We start from the raw sequence: 19,383 nt of genomic DNA, 5'->3' as shown, positions 1-19,383 counted from the left end.
AGGGAAATAAAATGGACTGAAAATTGCTAGTCGAATTTTATAGGTTGTATTCTTAAACAGAATGAATATTTTGGAAGTGAAATCTGAAAGGTGAATATAAATTATTGAATTTTTAATAATGAAAATGTGTGTGTAATATTTTTAATTGAAATATTCACAGCTTAAATATTCGACCATGTTGAATTTCAGCCCATAAAAATGCAAGCCTTAAAAATACAATGCATCAAAATGCAAGCACAGCTAATGTAATGCATAATTTTTTTTCAATTAGTGCAACTCAACATGCTTTTTATTTCAAAAACATTTGGCATTAATTTACTTCCATAGAGCCATATCTGTGTGCCTGTCCAAACGTGTGAGTGGATGTATGCTGATGCATGTGTGTAAGTGTATCTGTGTGTTTTAGGGAGCTCACATCGGCGGGCCGACTCCTGGCTCAGCTCTAATCTGTATATGGACAGTCGATTAGGTCCTCCACAGAGGTTACTCTTCTCCCCTTTACACTCCATATTACATTCACTCCCTGACACGTTGGGCGCCTGGATCTTATGGCCACAGTAGCACTCAGCTCCAAACTCCAGACCCGCATAGAGATAACCCCTAATAACAGGATAAAGAAAAAAAGAAAAAAAACATCTTTATTATGCATTCAGTCCACTTCAGCCTCAGGACATTGGACTGCCAGGTAATGATCCAACATGCTGAACTGTGATGCTTGTGAAGCAATGTAATATCAAGTCATGCTTGAGATCCCATTTCCAACACTGATTCTTATCTAAAATTGTGCACAAAATGTGCAAAAAAATGTGAAAAAAAAAAAAAGCACAAATTAAAAAAAAAAATAGCTATTAGGAAAATGTACAATAGGTTTTTCTGGGAGTATAAAACATAGAACACATATGTATTTAAAAATGAAAGTGTTGCAGTTGCATGCAACTGGGATGCATACAAATCCTGTAAATATTATATATATATATATATATATATATATATATATATATATATATATATATATATATATATATATATGAATAAACACTTAAAACACAGAGAGAAATGAAATTATTTCACTGTAAACAATACACTATCTGTATTATTGTTATCTTCACTGCTTCATGCTTCAAAAAGGCATGCTTCATGAACTATCACATTTTGTGCCTTTAAGCAGGTCACTTAATAACAGGCTTTTCAAGGGGGAGTGTAATACGTGCACCACAATTTTACTTTATACTGAGGCATTCAGTTGGGAACATGGGTGTGGATGTTGATGTGGTTGTTGAAATCAGCAGAAAGAATGTGGTTTATTGTTCTGACACTTGGACCAAATCTAAACAATGTCCATTTTTCAATGTCCATAAGATATTGGTTTGATAAAGCTGACGCACTGTGTAGAGAGTATCATTTCCAAGCACTCTTGGAAAAAAAGTTTTTGCCAAGCTGTTGGCAAGCAAAATGGTGTATTGTGGTTCTATACCTGACTAATCATTTGGGCTGTTTAAACAATGTGTAACATCTTATTTTAAGAACGATTGTACATGTTACCCTTGAGACTGTCACTGTTTTTTTTTTGTTTTTTTTGGGGGGGGTGTGTGTGCTGTTGTGTTTGTATTGTTAGCTATAATGTATGATGTTTGTGTGTTAGGATTATGTAATTTTGAATGTTGGGACCCCCTCGAAAACGAGATGTTACATCTCAAGGGGTTTATTCAATTAATGCATCAGAACTACAAGGCTAAGAGATAAGTTAGCTGAACAGAGGCATTGGTTGTGAACATGAAATTTTATGGTCTTATAAATACAAAGGAGCTGCATGTATTCCCCTGCAAATCTGACAGAGTGACAGACTCTCGTCAATGATTTGTGTAGGGTAAGTATTTTTCTAACATTTATGGGGAATTGGCTTCATCTCTCCTTACTCTCTTCACATAAGTGAAATCTGACTTCTGTTGCAACTCTGCAGCTCCTTCTATATGAAGCAGAGCAGACAATTTCAGTTTAAAACTGTAGCGTGCACAACTTTCTAGTTCTTTCTATAAAAAAAGCAAAATGGCAGTGGGGGTGGAGCTGCAGTGGGCATGTAATGTAATTGGTGTATGGCTGAATACTATTTAACCGCAGCTACTGCAGCAAGCCTTAACATGCCCCTTTAGAGGCTCTGTAAATGTGTTATTCATTTTCTGTGACTTTACAAACAAGGTATTCAGCTTTAGGGCCCATCCCTCTCTCCACCCCTTATCCCCTTCCTCTACGCAGTTGTTTTCAGACATTTCGAAAGTGTGAGAACTGTCCCAAGCTGAACCCCCAGTCTGAAAGCTTTAAAGGATCAGTCCATGATACAGAGCCTGTCTTTTTAAAGATGATGCATGATGTCAGTTTAATAGGCCCTGAGAGAACACAAAGGATTGTTTTTCTTCAGTATCTGGCCCACTAGGGAGCATTGAGCACTAAATACAAACAGATGTCCTCTTTACAGTATGTTGAATCTCACGCTTTCCTTCAAAGCTGTCCTGGTATCAAAATCCCTTAGACTCCCCCCCTCCCCCTCCCCTTCTCTCTTTTTGTGGCTTTTCCAAGGTGATTCAGTATACTGATGTTAATGGATACGCAGTGTTAAGAAACACTGGAAAGCAGGAAGGGTAGAGGAACTATGGAAAGAGGAAGGAAGCAAGAGTGCTAACAGGATGTAAAATAAAAAGCAACATTGATAGTTCAACTAAAAATGAAAATTCATTTTAATTTAATCATCATTTAGTCACCCTAATATCAAAACTGGAGGAATTCTGAATACATTTGCTGGGTTTTTTTCCCCTCCACAAAACCTGGATATATGAGGAGGCCTAATTTTAAAAGTGAGATTTAGATTTGGAAAAATCATGTAAATTAATGCAATCTTAGAGTGCCATGGGCTCTCTATTTTTATAATAAATATACATTTTTCTAGTTATGCCAGATCTAAAATATTTTATCAGGTAGAAATTGTGAGTAAAAAAAAAGGTGCCTTGGAGTCAAAAAGGTTGAAAACCACTTATCAAAAATCTGATTTAAAAGTGAATAATGACTTAAATTTCTATCTGTTCCTCTGATAAAGCTATAATATGGCTTTACTCCCATGTTGGTCTCATTGTTTTTGAATCATGAAATCTTCAGTTCACTGCAATCCCTCAGAAAAGAGTGATCGGTATGGGTCTTCAGTATTTCCCATTTTGCGTTCCAAGCAAAAAGAAAGGAATTCAAGTTTATGTGGATGAGTAAATGATGACAATTTTCATTTTAGGGTAAACTATCCCTTTAACTTATTAAAAATTTTGAATTACTGCTGAGCACATGGTGAGTAGACTACGTGTTCAAGCACTAATTTTTGTGACAATCAAAGGACCATCAGACGAAACAGCACAACTGATAATGAGTTCATTAGAGGTCAAGGAAACAAGATAAACTCAGGGAAATGGAAAAGCGTAATGAGCATTAAATTAGTCTTGTCAGTGAAAGGGCATTAACTGAGAGCAATTACATATTTATGATGTTTACTAACTCATAATGTGTATTTATGTGTATTTGTACATGATAACTTGAGCATTTGTTTGGGTTTTGTTTGGATGTGTAAGAGAGGTTTTATCAACATTGTGGGAAGGAAATGTTATCTTAAAAAAATGAAAGGTAAAACTTGAAATCAGTTGCATTATGGGGGACAGATATCTGCTAATGGCCATCAAGAAAACTGCTTAAAAACATACTAAATAATGTCTTAATGAAAGGTTTCTCTCATTTATTTTGAGGTTAGTGCACTGAAAATCTGAGAATATAAACAATATAAGTCAAAAAAATTGTCACTGAGATGCAAATGTGTGTGCGTATTCTTGTACATAGAGATAAAAAGTTTCAGTTGACATACCTCTCAGCACAGTTGTCCTGGCAACGGAACACAGTCATTTTTTTGTAGTCAAAAAAGGACACCCCTCTAAGAGCCCGTTTCTGTGTGTCATCAACATAGCAGCCAATGTACTTTGCTAAAAAGAGAAAGATATGAAAAAAAATCACTATTAATTCTGGTATGATGAATTAGAAAAATAAATTAGTGCTGATATGAATCCTCTTAATGAGTAAATCCTGTTGATTCATGAAATTAATTCAAGAACAATTCAAGGTTGCAAAGCACGTTTCATAATAACTAATGTTGAAACCCAACACCATCTAGTGGCCAAACAGTGAAATCACAGCCAGATCTGCATGACTGCTCTGGAATAGAGAATTTCTAATATTAATTTGTATTAATTCATATTTTAAAAATGCAAAGCATCAGATTAATTGAATTAGATCATTTTTAAAATGAGAATAATATTGGATAAGTTCCTTAATATAAACTTAAATATCATACATCTTAAATATAGTGAATAATAGTTTATTATTATTCACACTAGTTAATACACGTATACTATTTAAGTCTGTAATAATTAAATAGCACTAATTTGTATTTGTATTTTACTGTTTATTCAGGTGCAACTGAATATTGCTTGTTTTTAAAAACTAAGGGACAAGTAAAAATGGGATAATTAACATTCTTTATAAAGAGCTGAATTTGATTAGAAGATCCAATTATGGATCCTCTGAAGATTAAATGAAACAATAAATTTTAACAAGTGCTAACAGTCTGGCATCACATATTGTGATTAGCTACCATATAGAGAATGCCATTCCAAATATTAACAGCTTGTGACACAAAACATTAAAAAACATCTACAGTTTGGATATGACCACATTGTTCTGGACGTTTTGTTCTGAAAACATTTACAGTCCGATGCACTGATGCATCATCTGCTCCATCAATCTCATCATTTGTGACACACACACACATACAAATGACCCAAAAATGCCCTGCTGCATGACATCCGTTCTTTCTCTGTAATCTCATCTCTACCCATTAGGATTGAATGTATTTTCTAATAGCGGAGATGAGCTGGAGAAGAGGGGTTCTGTCATATACACATACTAACCAGTGCAACATTAAAGTAATTGCAATTGTCTAAAATGCAGTGAGCAGGATGGCGGTCTGTGAGTTAATCGTATTGGCAGGCACAGAGGGCAAGCTCGGTAATCTGCTTTATCTACAAGTCAAGCTCCATTCACTCAACATTGTATTGCCATTCTGTGGAGCAGCAAAGTGCATCGATGAAACTCTCACTAGCAGCACAACTACAGAGTTAATGATGCTCTGCTGTTCTCACATGATGAGCTCTCTGCACGAACCGTTTGCTCTGGATATAAGAAAAGTAATGAAGAGGTGAACAGGGATGAGTTGTAATAGATTCACATAATATATTTGAATAAACCTCAAAATCATAGCCTATAAAATTAAAACTGTTTTATGTTTTTACACTTCTTTAAACTTGTACTTGCTTCTATATTTTATTTTCTTAACCAGCAGGTTAAAGCTTTGTAACTATAAGCCTTTTCTTTGCTTTTGTGTCTCTGGTATTTGTCTGTTATAATAATAATATTTCATTTATTAGACATTATTATTGTTAACTTTTTATTTGTGCTCTTTGAGCTACAAATACAAGTGTTCTATGAATTTAGATTATTATTAATAATAATAATAATAATAATACAGATGACAGCTAGCTCCAGTCTCCCCCATATTACTATTACGAAAGCTTCTTTTAGTCACGAACAGTGTAAAATAAAAGTGTCCTGAAGGAGGCAGACTTGAGACAGGGACAACATGGAAGAATAACAAGAAACACAACATGACATCAAAATTTACCCCCTCTGCTTAATAATACATTTCCCTGGTCTGAATGATTCAATACATAATCAATTACATAAATATATTATATAAATATTAAACAAGTATAATCATTAGTTCCTTTAAATCAAATTCTGTTTCACCCAAAAATACACTTAATTACGAAAGTAAAGAGGGTTGTAAAAGTTAACTTCCACATGTCTTACATGTTAAACAGTACTGGGTATCATTGGCTAAAACTCACACTTCTTTTCCCTTTCTTTTTCTCTCATTGTGGAAAAGTGTCTCTGTGAGACTTAGGAGACTGAAGAAGAAATTATTTGTTGATTTACCTTTTACAATGATGTAAGTGTTTGATGTAGTTCAGACCATAAGGCTGATGAAATAAGTGAGCTAATATAAGTGAGCTAATATTCCACCTCTGTCACAATTATAATACAGTGGCTTCCTCTTTATTAGAGGCTGATTGCTAAAGTCATGCCACAAATGACTGTCAAAAGTGAAACATGCAGTGTTTTGCTAGAAGCCCTGAGGGTTACACTTGAGAACCATCTGTTCAAACCTCACTATGGATAAAGCTAATGACCCGAGACTTACACAATCCATTAATTGGCTTTCTTTTGCTTTTTTGTGGGTTTCTGTTTGAACTATAGTGAGTTAGCACAGGGGACTGTGGTGACTTTCCTGGATGTAGTCCATTCACAGAGAAGGGGCCCACATTGGCAATTCAATCAAGCTGTTTCTTGTGGTGTAATGTTCACTATGATATAAGTAACTTGCAAAGTGCATCCTGTAAACTAAACCAATCATGAAGTCTTTCAGATTTTACTTTGGACTCAAGGAGGAAATGCAAAGTCTGTGCACACCATAAACTGTATCTATAACCATAAAATTTTACCTTTCAAGATAATAGCCGTTTCCATGCAACAACTGTAAGGACACAAATGCACAATATTGTTGGAATCATTTTCAAAATAATTTTTCCAGCTGATGAACAATAAACACATAGACAGCCAATCAAAATCCTCCCTACTTTAAAGCACAAGGAGCAATTATGATCACAGAACATAACTGAAGCCCAACATTTAAAATAAATGGATTAATTGTGCATTGGTGTGGACACCAATATACACTACTATTTAAAAGTAAGATTTTTTTTTTAAAAGAAATTAATACTTATATATTCAGCAAGGATACATTAAGTTGTTTCCAATAATTCATCAATAATTCAAACTTTCTATTCATCAAAGAATACTGCAATAAAATGTATCACGACTTCCAAAAAAATATTAAGCACTGATAATAAGAAAAGTTTCTTAAGCAGCAAATCAGCATATTAGAATGATTTCTGAAGATCATGTGACACTGAAGACTGGATAAATCAGCTTTGCCATCGCAGGAATAAAGTACATTTTAAAATATATTAACATAGAAAACAATCAATTATTTATTTATTGTAATAATATTTCCCAATACTTCTGTTTTTACTGTAATTGTATTGTGTTTTAATGCAGCCTTAGTTAGGCTTCTTTCAAAAACATTAAAAAAAAAGTTACCAACCCCAAACTCATGAACAGTAGTGTAGTTGTCATACTAGATATTGTTATAATTCACATAATGTTCTTTATGTGAATGGACCTTTAGGGATGATAATATCGTATGTTGATTCAAAAGTGATATTTGGTGTCTGTTGGTCAGCTGTTTGACAAGCACTCAAAAAAAAATAAAAATAAAAATAAATAAATATATATATATAGAGAGAGAGAGAGAGAGAGAGAGAGAGAGAGAGAGAGAGAGAGAGAGAGAGAGATAAATAACTGGCATGTTTCAGCTTTTTACGTCTAAGAAGACCTTCAGCAAACACCCTCAATCACACTTTCCTACTAAACCAAATATGATGCAGGTCACATCATGTATATTTAATCGCATCACCTCAAAGAAAAAGCTTTTACTTAAAAGATTAATGAACTGACTTTACAATTATTTACAGGAATACTGGGGACTTGAGAAAGTCCGATTTTTTCATTTGCACACAACTAACCCATGAATGTGAATAAGTGTTAAAATTCTTTAATAACCATAAATGCTATCATTAGGATCACTCAAATTAGGTTTTATTAAATGCATCAAGGATATTTTCTCTATAATATAACATTTTGCTTATTCCATTCAAAAGTGAAATAAATATTATACACTTGATTTTAAGACTATTTTGTGCCTGCTGTTGTAAAGCGGATGTCCGGTATAAAGTGCACCACAACACTTTAGAGCAAACAGTGCTTTAATAAATAAATCTAAATGGCACAGGAAAAACAAAACAGAACTACATGTGACATCTGTTAGCAATATGATTTTTAGGAGAGATCACACATCTGTCAAAGGCTATGAACTAACAACAGCTCTCAAATGTGCTACTCTAGCGTTAGAAAAAATATACACATATTTATTATTTACTTCAACAGTCACCAAAAGGGCACCTCAGTCCTCCAGCTTAACATGAAGACACAAGCGGTTTGCCATACTCCACTGAGCTTCAACTATGGCCTGTCGTTGACAACCGACCACTGACACGCTAAATCGCTCCATTCTGATCTTGAAGGGCCAATCACCTTGTTCTAATCAATAGCTGTGTTCTGCTTCACAGGGCACGCAGTGTTCACTACACCCCGAGCACTTCATCTGACAAAAATAAACTAATTTGGAATGCCCTGTAGCACTTGAGTCACACAGATTAAATTTGAATATGATGAAATATCATGTAAATATTTAGAAATATATCATAATTAATATTTTATATAAGAGTGTGTATATTTTATATATATATATATATATATATATATATATATATATATATATATATATATATATATATATATATATATATATATATAATATATATAATATATACACACACACACACACACACTACTGTGCTACAGTCTCTGCACATCAGTATTCCCCCCCCCCAAAAATGTATTTTTTTATTTATATCTCTTGCTGTAGTGTCAGTAGGAAATATCAGTTTACATTTCCAAACATTCATTTTGCCATTAATTGTAATAATCCACTGAGATTTTTGTATGCACAAGGAGTCTGCTCCACACTGTTCTCACCGTCATTGAATCTGTCTATGATTACATGAAGAAACAGTTGAAACTGAGATACAGTAAATCCAGAAGAATTGTGGCCATGTTTCCAAGACGTTTGAAGAAACCGACCTGCAAGGCTACAGTACTGTGAAGAGTTTTAGGAACTCTGTAAAGTAAGGATGCTTTCAAAAATACTGTTATAAATAGATTTTATTTACCAATTAACTTCTATTAACTAAATCAAATCAATATTTGGTGTGACCACCCTTTGCGTTTAAAACGGCTTTTGTCCAGGTCCAGGTGCATCATTTTTAGGTAGCTTTGCAGGTCGTTTTTTTCAAGCATCTTGGAGACACGGCCAAAGTTCTTCTGGATTTAGTTTGTCTCAGTTTCATCTGTTTCTTCATGTAATCACAGACAGATTCGATGATGGTGAGCTCTGATCTCCATGTGGAGCACCGGCTGTTGTCAGACTCCTTGTGTATTCAAAAATCTCACTGGATTATTAAAATTAATGGCAAAATTTATGTTTGGAAATGTAAACTGATATTTCCTACAGATACTACAACAAAATATATAAATAACTGGCTTAAAACCTTTTTTGGGGGGTGAAAAAACTGACGTGCCTAAGACTTTTGCGTCTTTTTGCAGGGCAATCGACGCATACTCAGTGTTATTATATTACAAAGTTCCTCCCTTAAGACGCTCCTTTACTTCTCCACTGAGAGTGTCTGAGGTTGCTATCATCACAAGGAGAACTGTGCTTTGTGGTTTGTGTCATTACAGAAGTGCAACATTAATCATTTATTTTTTTAACACATAACCACATGTGTCATATGTGTGAGAATGTGGAAGGTATTCTGTTAAATAAGGAAAACTCTGTCTATAATGAGATGAAAAGACCAACATTGACAACAGTGTTATAAATGCTTAAGCAGAAAGTCATCTTTGGTCAGTCAGCTTCATCAAAGAGACTATGCTTGTCAACTAGCTTCAACTTTTTTTTTTGCAATATACTATTAACCAAGTTGGACTAGTATGGAAATACATTGCTACTGGTTTGTCGAATAGCTTTGCTAAACATTCTTCTCTAAATTTTGAATAACATCAGGTCAATGGTTAAGATGATCTGTCTATAACAGAAGTTAAAACAGATGTTAAATTTTGGTTCCATGGTGAGGGAAATGTTCCTACCTCTCCCGTCATCCATCTCTTTGGTGGTTCTTCCTTTGGCTCCATGGCTCCAGCTACTGGTGTGTTCGACTCCTCTTCCGGCCCACTCTGGTGCATCCTGTGCTCCATTTTCCTTCATCCACGGTGGTCCAAATCTCCGGGGGGATCTCCGTGTCTCCTTAAACACCCTCCCTAGGAGCCCCAGACCATCAGAGGTAGAGCTCCCACCACCTGTGCCGCCCCCACCTTCGGATATAAGTGGGTCACGGCCGCTTCCGGAGGTGCCAGTGGTGGAAGTATCACTGGAGAAGCCAGAATGAAGGAAAACAAGGCTGCCAGCGGTGAGGTAGAGGAGGATGAAGGTAAAGAAGCGTACCGGTTTGCGCCGGAAATAGCGATGGATCTTCAGCAGCGTTCTGGCCATGATGGGCTCTCGAGCCACACGCATTGGCCTTTGATGTTGAACAGAAACATATAAAATCAGAGACAGCACCCTCCTAAAACGTTCATTGTGCTGTGAGTCCCAGGAAACAGTAGCTTAGCTGTAAAGGTGACGGTACTGATGTTTAACACAGTTTGTCCATCTGTTATGGACTTTCAAGTCTGAAGACACTTCCCCAGCTTCTCTCTGCGGCAGTGTGCAGGAATGTGTCCGTGTGTCTGGTGCCTTTCTATGTCCTCAAAGAGGAAGCAACAGAAGAGATCGGTGCTACCGCAGAGGCCATGTTGTGAAAGACGAGTGGCAGTGAAGACTGAAAGATGATATTGCCGTAGCGATGCTTTCACTCCTGTTATCGGACTCTCGCTCTCCAGAGGCCTTGTTTCCCACCAAGCTGTCCGTCAATCAAAAGCAGCGCTTCTTCATTCATTCCTGACTCAGTCCTCACTCAAAGACTGAAAAACATAAAATGACAGATACTGAACAAGAAGTAAATACTGATGAGGTCTCTGAGCAAAGAAAAGAACTATATCTGAAAGCGATTAAAAGGGCATAGAGCTAAAATTCAATAACACAATGCAGCAGTATTATTCATGAACACCCAAACCATCAAACACAGAGGCGAGACACTTTTAAGGGCCTGGCTCTGCAGAGAGCAGAAGTGTGCCAATAGGAGCATGTACACATTTATGCAACAGCTACGCTCAGAAAGACAGAGGCTGGTCATGTCTTAGTTACATCCAAAAGTTGTTTGGCTTGAGGATGTTTTTACAGATATTTCCAAACAACAAGGCTGATTAATTAAAATGTTCATCTTGTGACTTAAAGAACCACTTTAGGACATTAAAAGAGTCATTTAAAATGCATTTGTTCTTCTGTTGATCTCTTCTTTTCTCATAACAAAATTACATCAACATCACATCACTCAGGGGTACACAGTGCCACAACTCATTAATTTGCTTCATTCAAAGAGTGAAGCGATCAAAAAAGTGTGTAAAGTAAGGATCAGAGGAAAGGAATCTGTTTCAAAATGTATCAAAGTCTTACTTCTCAGCATAGTATTAAGTAATAAGTAGTTTTCCTACCACTGCAATTTTCCTAAATAATATTTTTGTCTCATTTTCCAGTAAAATAAAACATCCTTAAACCATAACCAATTGGAAACCTGGAAACATCCCAACATCGTTAAACGATGAAAGGCAAATGACAAAATGCTCAGAGATTGTTAATGTTAATGCTAAAAAAATAAGCAAAGGGAAAACAAAATGGTATTTGGTTTTAACCAGAAACCTCACAAAAACTGTTAGATTTAAAATCAAGACTTAATTCGACATTTGTGAATTTTGTAAAATATCTATCTTGTTTAAAGGATGTTTAGATATTTATACTTGAAAATTTACTTGAGAAACAAAACTGAATAAGTGTTTATGATTCAGATAATTTTGAATACATTTATATTTCAAATCCATTTGAAAAATGTTTGGACCATAAATCTGAATGTAATCAAAACATAGTGAAATGCGTGCTTAAAAATGCAATAAAAATATCCAACTTAATTTAAGATATATTGTCAGAAAACAAGTTGTTTTAACTGACACAATTTTGTTTCATTAGTAAATGAACTAGTTTATATATTTTTTTACTAGAAATCAATTTTTACTTTTTTTGCAGCAAATACATTTTCGCACTGAATACATTGTAGAGCTAAACGGGATGGAAGTAGTCCATTCCCGTTCTCTCAAAGACCCCAGTGTCCACATTGGGGAAAAACATTCAGGCAAAGTGTTTAAACAAGCAGTCATAATCAGCCTCATTCCAAGGGTAACGGAAATTTCCATAGCTAACATCTCCCTACAGACTCTGCGTGAATGTGCATGTGAGAGTGTGTGTGCGTGTGTGTTTGGGCATACAATGACCCAATGTCACCGTTACCTGACCCTTGGGCTCCCACCTGCTCGCAGTCAGAGCGGAGTCAGGCTGATGTTATCATGACATTCTAAACCAGCAGCACACAGACTTCATTCAGTGCAGATATATACCTCAGTTCCTATAGAGAGGGGAAAAGAAGGGCGAAAGACAAGGAAAATTCTTTTAAATTCATGTTACACACCAGGGTGTCAAGGATTTCATTTAGTGTAAGCTCTTTATACTTATTTATTTTTTTTTTTTTAATTTGCCTTAAGCACATGTTTATTAACTTTGTAGGCCCAGGCCTTTAAAAGTGCTTGTAAATGTGAATGTGTGCAAATGTGTTTTCTTGTGGTAAAACTCAGACTGCTTGGAGACATATGGGCGTCTGTTGGTGTGACAGTAAATAAGCAGTCAAGAGTGCAGATCAACTAAAATACAATCAAAAGCATTGAGGTCCCTGATATAAAGTACAGTGTCCCCAAAAAGTCACAGTTAAAATATATGAATGTCATTGCATTTGGAAACAAAATATAAAAAATAAGGCCATATACTTTATTTTATAGAAAGATAGGTCAGGGCAGGCACACCATTCAAGAAAAATATTTCACAAAAACAAGTTTGTTGGGTTTTACTGTAATTTACAAAACGGGTAAAAAAATGAAGACAAAAATATTTGATTTTCTGGCTGTCAAACAGTAACAGAACTAGGGCTGCCCCCTGATACTCGACTAACTGATAGTCAACTAGAACAGGCTTGGTCAATCAAGATTTTATTAGTCGGTTAGTGGCAGAAAAAAAACTCCACAGGAAGTGGAGGGAGGGAGGGAGAGATCGTTAACGACAGGAAATCCAAACATTAGCCTATCATTCATCAACCTCAAATATGGCTTATCACTTGAAACATGTAAGTATTAGCAACTTTACAAATCCGCTCTCTCTAATGTTAGTCTAGTCCTAGATAAATGTGTGCTATTATTTGGCGCATATCCAAATGCTTGTGTGGAAAGCGTGCTTACTGCATGACACGGAGGCGCCAGTGCGATCACTTGCATTTAATTTACATTTTGGTCATACAGATAAAAGTAATGCAAACTCTAAAAGTACAATAACATCAAAACATTGTGATTTTGTAAAATAATGAAAACAATCAGGATGTGTGTTCTGCCATCTCTTGAAATGTCTACTTTTAAACAAACCAATATTCTTAGATTATGTAATCCCTATAGTATAGTTAACAGGCTACTTTATATTTAATCCTAACACTGATATCTGACTACCTTGTTATTAATTTGGAGGACATTCTCAGGGTAGCTGGATATTTAAAGCGGAGCTCAGTAAGATTTGTGAAGCTCCCCCTACAGGTTCCTTCAGTGAATCACACTGTCGTAAATACTCCAAGCGCAGCTCTGGACTACAACGACTACAACGCTCACCAGCGTAGTAGTTTTGCAAATACAGTACAAGAAATCTCGATGGAGGTGGGTAATTTTCGAAATTGTCTTATAAAGTCATAATATATACATTGTTTTTGAATTACCGTAAAGCATTCTGTCACTCTCACGTGAACGTGAACATGAGGCGAGATTGTGTCGGGTCGGCGCAAGTGCTGTTTTCTGGCATAGACGTGCCAGAGGGGGTTAGTGCTCACCTCAAACACACCACTACAAGTCAATTAACCATTGTAAGGACTTAGAAAACTATTTATGAAGGTAAAAAAGTTACTTAGTTCTGCTTTAAAATTGGAAAAAAAGTGGTTTGACCTCTACTTTGACAGCATTGGCATTCTTTGATGGATATTTTTCACATTCACACCAAATAAGCTGAAAAATGTTCAGTAAGAGAGACTCATGGGCAAACCATGTCAGAATTAATCTTGGCTGCTTGAGTTAAGGGCTATGACCTCAGGTTACAGTCCACAGGCTTTTCCATAAATACACACTCCGTTACTGCTAGAGGGGGCAAGCCACTGCGCATCAGCACACAGAGCGCCACAGTGCCATTACAGGCCTTCCTGCACATTCCCCACTGTAAATAAAAAATACATCCGCTCCTGTGGGACCACGCTTGCTGTCGCATACAGAAAGTAAACCTTCGACTTAACTTGGAGTCTTGGAGTCTTTAAACAAGTGCAAAACTTCCATTTTGAAAACCAATAAACTGCTGAAAATGTAGTTAAGTTAGTGCCATTAACTTTAGTTACTCAAAAACACTGATTTTTAACAAAGAAACATTCCTTCACTTTTTCTGGATTCAAGCGCTGGCAACAAGTGTAGCCTCAGAGCCTCGGAAGTGTATTACTTACTGATTGGGCAATATAGTCTCTGAGGTCAGGTGGGGAAAGTCCATGGATGTCTTTTTACACACTCCACCCAAGCAGTTCACACGATGAGGAATTGTGTTTTGTGGTTTGTTTTAACATGTCAGAAAATATCTAAAAAAAAACTTTAAGCCATTCGCTGTAAAAAAAAAAAAATCCACCTAAAATCACAAAGACAAACATTTACAGTAAATTAAAGATTTTTTTTTGAGATGCAAAGAGATGCAAATCAAAAGTTTGATAGTAATAGCATTATGAAAGGCAGTTACTGTGAATGAAACATTTCTATAGATGAAACACTTATTTTGTGTTGTGAAAAGGAAACTTTGTGATTTTGTGTATTGTACTAACAAAATTGAAAATATGCTGAAATGTTTGAAAAAGTGCACTGTTGAGATATTAACCAAAACAATAAAAAAAAAACTGTAACTAGAAAACATCAACCTTTACTTTTATGTTGTTGCTCTCATAAAGCTTTCATTTTTCCCCATCAAACCTTCAAATGACAATAGGAAATAACCATCATTACACACAACAGAAGCTTATTCTTCTGCCTGACAGAATGGCAATTTAGTTATTTAGGATTTTTTGTAGAAAAGGTTACAATTATTCTGAGCACACACAAACATATCTCTCAAAAGCAGACAATCCCCAATCCCTGCCAATAGTTCAGAGCGGAACCTCATGTAGTGTGTTAAAAATGACAGCATCAGCATTCCCCCATTAAAGTGCCATGACCCCAGAACCACAGGGGCCCTTCTCTCAGCCTCTCTCTCTCGCTCTGCCTCCTCATGTTTTCTTTGTTCAGCAGCTTTCACTTCAGATTAAAGGCTGAATTCCACATCTACCATAATGATGTTTACATTAGAATCTACAGGCCCGCAGGCATCTTGCCATATACCAGCATGTGTCAAACTTTGACGACTACTCTCATTTGTGATGAATGCCCAAGTGATCTACTTAACATTGCCTTTGTGTATTTAAACTCTGGTTTACTGTCACATTTCAACATATCAGACCATATTTTACTTACTATATGTCATGATATTTGATGTACCACAGATGCACCTTGCCTTCGCCTACACAGGTGAAATTGTCAGCTCATCAGTAGAAAGAGTGTTTACATATGTGTGCATTTGTCCACTACATTTTGTGCACAGAATAACAAACATCCAAACAATAAAATATGATTTTATAAAAAATAAATCCAGGTTCTTGTACAGCTTGTTTTACAGTTTTTGACCACTGAGACACAGACAGACAGACAGACACACACGTTTTTGTGAATTGTGGGGACATTCCATAGGCGTAATGTTTTTTATACTGTACAAACCGTATTTTCTATCCCCCTACACTACCCCTACCCCTAAACCTAACCATCACAGGAAACTGCACATTTTTACTTTCTCACAAAAACTCATTCTGTATGATCTATAAGCCTTTTAAAAAGTGGGGACATTGGGTAAAGTCCTCATAAGTCATCTCTTTCTGTAATACCTATGTCATACCCATGTCATTATACACATTTATGTCCTGATATGTCACAAAAACGCACACGCGCACACACACACACACACACACACACACACACAGACACACACACACACACACACTCACACACAGTATCGGAAATTGCAAACAAGAAATTATATCTATAGAATCCGTATCTAAATCTAGTGATGTACCAAATGATTCGTTGATTAACCATCAAGATCAGTTGGATTAAATATACAAATGTATTTAACAGAATGAAAAGAGATGCAAATGAAAAGTTTGATAGTAATAGCATTATGAAAGGCAGTTACTGTGAATGAAACATTTATTTAAATGAAGCACTTATTTTGCATAGTGAAAAGGATACTTTGTCATTTTGTGTATTGTATTAACACAGTTGAAAATATGCTGAAATGTTTGGAAAAAATTTGCACTTTTGATGATCTGTTGTGATATTAGTACTAAGAGTTTTGAAAATTTGCCAATTGCTTGTGAAAATTACGGCAAATCAATTAAAAAAAAACTATAGCATTAAAATAAATGCATTTAATGTATAATGTGATTTCACCAAGTAATTTAATATGTAAATCATTTTCATTTTTCATTCACATGCCTTGAGGCTCTAAAGAATAAAGTCATGGTTGAGCGTGGTTTATTCTAGATAATGGATTTAGGTGTTTTTGTCTTTTTTTTGTTTTGTTTATGCATATATTGAATAATTAATAGTTTACAATTAATATTTTATCAATAGGGCAGCCTAATCAAACTACGGCAAACTGTAAAGTTCAGCACTCTACTTTTATTGATATTTCAGCTGATATTTCCCTTGTACTGTGGCCTTCAGTTATGAAAAACAGTGCACAGAAAATGAGTGCAGCATCTGGTTGTGAGCAGAATATGCAGATATGTCACATATAAATCATTGCGGCAGTTGTGTGCAAGACAGCTTCCCTGGTAAGTGTTGTGTTAATTAATTAAAAAGGGAAAAAGAAAAAACATTTACTTTACCGGAAAAGACTTAACTCTTAACTTTGTTAGAAACTTTGTTATGTTCCTATCATTCATAACCCAATCTACAGCCATGCACTGCACTTAATGTCATATCTCTTGACTGGATGAGTTATCTATTGCTATAGCCTGTTTTAGGCACACAAAGTCTGCCTCACCCTGCCGTTTTAATGCCAGCCATTTTAATTAGAGGGATGGCTGATCTCTTAGCATGTGCCTGTTACTGGCTCTATGCCCAACTGCAATTAATAACTGGTGTGCCTGCTCAAACGATCTGGCAGCCAGATAACAATTTCTCAGTGAGAATCCATAGGGATCTCCTCTCCTCTGTTTGATCCTGCTACTGGGGTTTACATCCCAGTTAAAGCAATTTTCCTGTGTGTAGCAGGTGAGAGGAGAAGGGGGTTATCTAAGTGCTGAAGACAACCTCTTTGAGATCAATAAATTATAATAATAATTTATCTATAGGCTTGAATGCACATGTGAGAAAGCAATTATAAACGTTTTAAATTTCTAAACATACAGCCTTCCGAAAATAATCAAAACAAAACCTAAAAATAGCGGTGAAATACAGTACGTGTCACGAAAACACGGCATTAAAAATGCATGGTAGGAAATGAGATATAACTGATTAAACTAAAAATATCTAGACATAAAGGGGAGATATGTATTTAGAATCTACCAGACCGCAAAGGTAAGGGAATATCTGCTGTGTGTCTAATTGTTACTTTATCTCCATTATGCTGACACTGAGAAGCTTTTTCAATCAAAATGTCTAACGTCAGCTAATAGTGACTGTAATGCTTCTATGGCCAGGACAATAAGAACACTGGGTTTTACAGTTAAGCTTAAACAGAGGGATTGGAGAGAAGTGCCTCATTGTAATCTTTATAATATTACATAGTCCATTACCCTCAATCCTCATGCTTTTATTCATCTGGGGAAACAGAGGGAGGTATGGATAGAGGGAGAGGGAGCTAACAAAAGTAGATTGAAAGAACAGTAATTCTATCACATATGTGCTGTACAATAACACTGATCTCTGCTGTCATTCATTTATCGCTCCCAACGGCTTTTCACTTTTGAATAAGAGTATAAGGATTATGTCAATGATTATCAAATGACTTTAATTATGATATTTGCTCAGGTGGTTGCTGGGTTTATCTGATATCAACGTGATATCAATTGGTAACGAGAACACATAGTGTGCGTATCTAGATTTAAGCCATTCGGCATGGTAGCCCAAGCACACATAGTCATAGGCCGCTAGTGTTCAGCCATTCGGAAAGGTAGCCCAGGCACGCATAGATAGTAAAACATGCAGTCCCATTAAAAAAACAAAAACAAACAGTAAATATGTGTTGGTGGTAGATCTGCTTGTTTGGGGGGTTGCCTTATTTTCGTCCCATCTATGTCATATGTGTGTGTATATATATATATATATATATATATATATATACATATGTCTATGTATAACAATGTAGCTTGTTTTATTGCACTCAGCAGCATGCTATATTGTCTTGTCTATTTCTCGTGTCTCCTGCTTTGTTGTGGGGTTGTTCATGTATGGTATATGTGCAGCAGCAGCAGCATGTATTACATGCTCACAGCAGCACGTTGTGAATGTATTAGCAGTAGCAAGTCTCTGTACTTGCTCTGCAGCGAGCAGAAATACTCAACAGAATGATTTCTAAAGGATCATGTGACACTGAAGACGAGTAAAATTCAGCTTTGCCATCCCAGGAATAAATGACATTTTAAAATATAATAACAGAGAAAAAAAGCTGTAATAATATTTCACAATATTACTGTTTTTACTGGATTTGATCAAACAACTGCAGCCTTGCTAAACATAGGGAGACGTTCCTTAAAAACATTAAGAAATTTTACTGACCCCAAATTTTTGAAAGGTAGTTTATGTGATACTGTATGCATCAGGTGAACTTTGTCAATCTATCTAAAAGGCCTAGCAAACTATATTTGATAGAAGATAGATGCATTTCTTTGTAGACCTCATCTTAGACAGATAGATCTTTTTCTGCAGTTAGTGAATAAATCTAGAAACATCTGAACCATGGCATGATTGCTATGCACCCAAGTAATAACTGTATCTCAAAAATAACTGACCTGAAACTCTCCCATGCTATTCCAATCAAGATAATGAGCAGCACAGTGGTTTGGGCCATTGAACTGATTAGATCTTTTGCTG

At 35.8% G+C, this 19,383-nt stretch overlaps 1 protein-coding gene across 5 annotated transcripts in view; it reads right to left on the bottom strand.

The window, feature by feature from the left end:
* The window catches only part of wscd2 (WSC domain containing 2), a 64,978-nt gene that overhangs the window by 13,556 nt on the left and 32,039 nt on the right, over positions 1–19,383 (bottom strand). For 4 of the 5 annotated variants that reach the window (XM_067407993.1, XM_067407995.1, XM_067407991.1 and 1 more), the window contains 4 exons: positions 12,377–12,491; positions 10,027–10,899; positions 3,893–4,007; positions 416–600 (listed from right to left, as the gene is read on the bottom strand). In XM_067407993.1, coding sequence (XP_067264094.1) covers positions 416–600; positions 3,893–4,007; positions 10,027–10,453 — 727 coding nt within the window. In that variant the 5' untranslated portion in view covers positions 10,454–10,899; positions 12,377–12,491. Of the gene's footprint in view, positions 1–415; positions 601–3,892; positions 4,008–10,026; positions 10,900–12,376; positions 12,492–14,657; positions 14,726–19,383 lie in introns of those variants that run through there. The other variant, XM_067407996.1, reaches the window with a different exon arrangement.

Source organism: Chanodichthys erythropterus, chromosome 13, assembly GCF_024489055.1.
Source record: "Chanodichthys erythropterus isolate Z2021 chromosome 13, ASM2448905v1, whole genome shotgun sequence".
NCBI lineage: Eukaryota > Metazoa > Chordata > Actinopteri > Cypriniformes > Xenocyprididae > Chanodichthys > Chanodichthys erythropterus.
The sequence above is the reverse complement of the archived record's forward strand: the minus strand, read 5'-3'. Positions and strand labels throughout refer to the sequence as shown.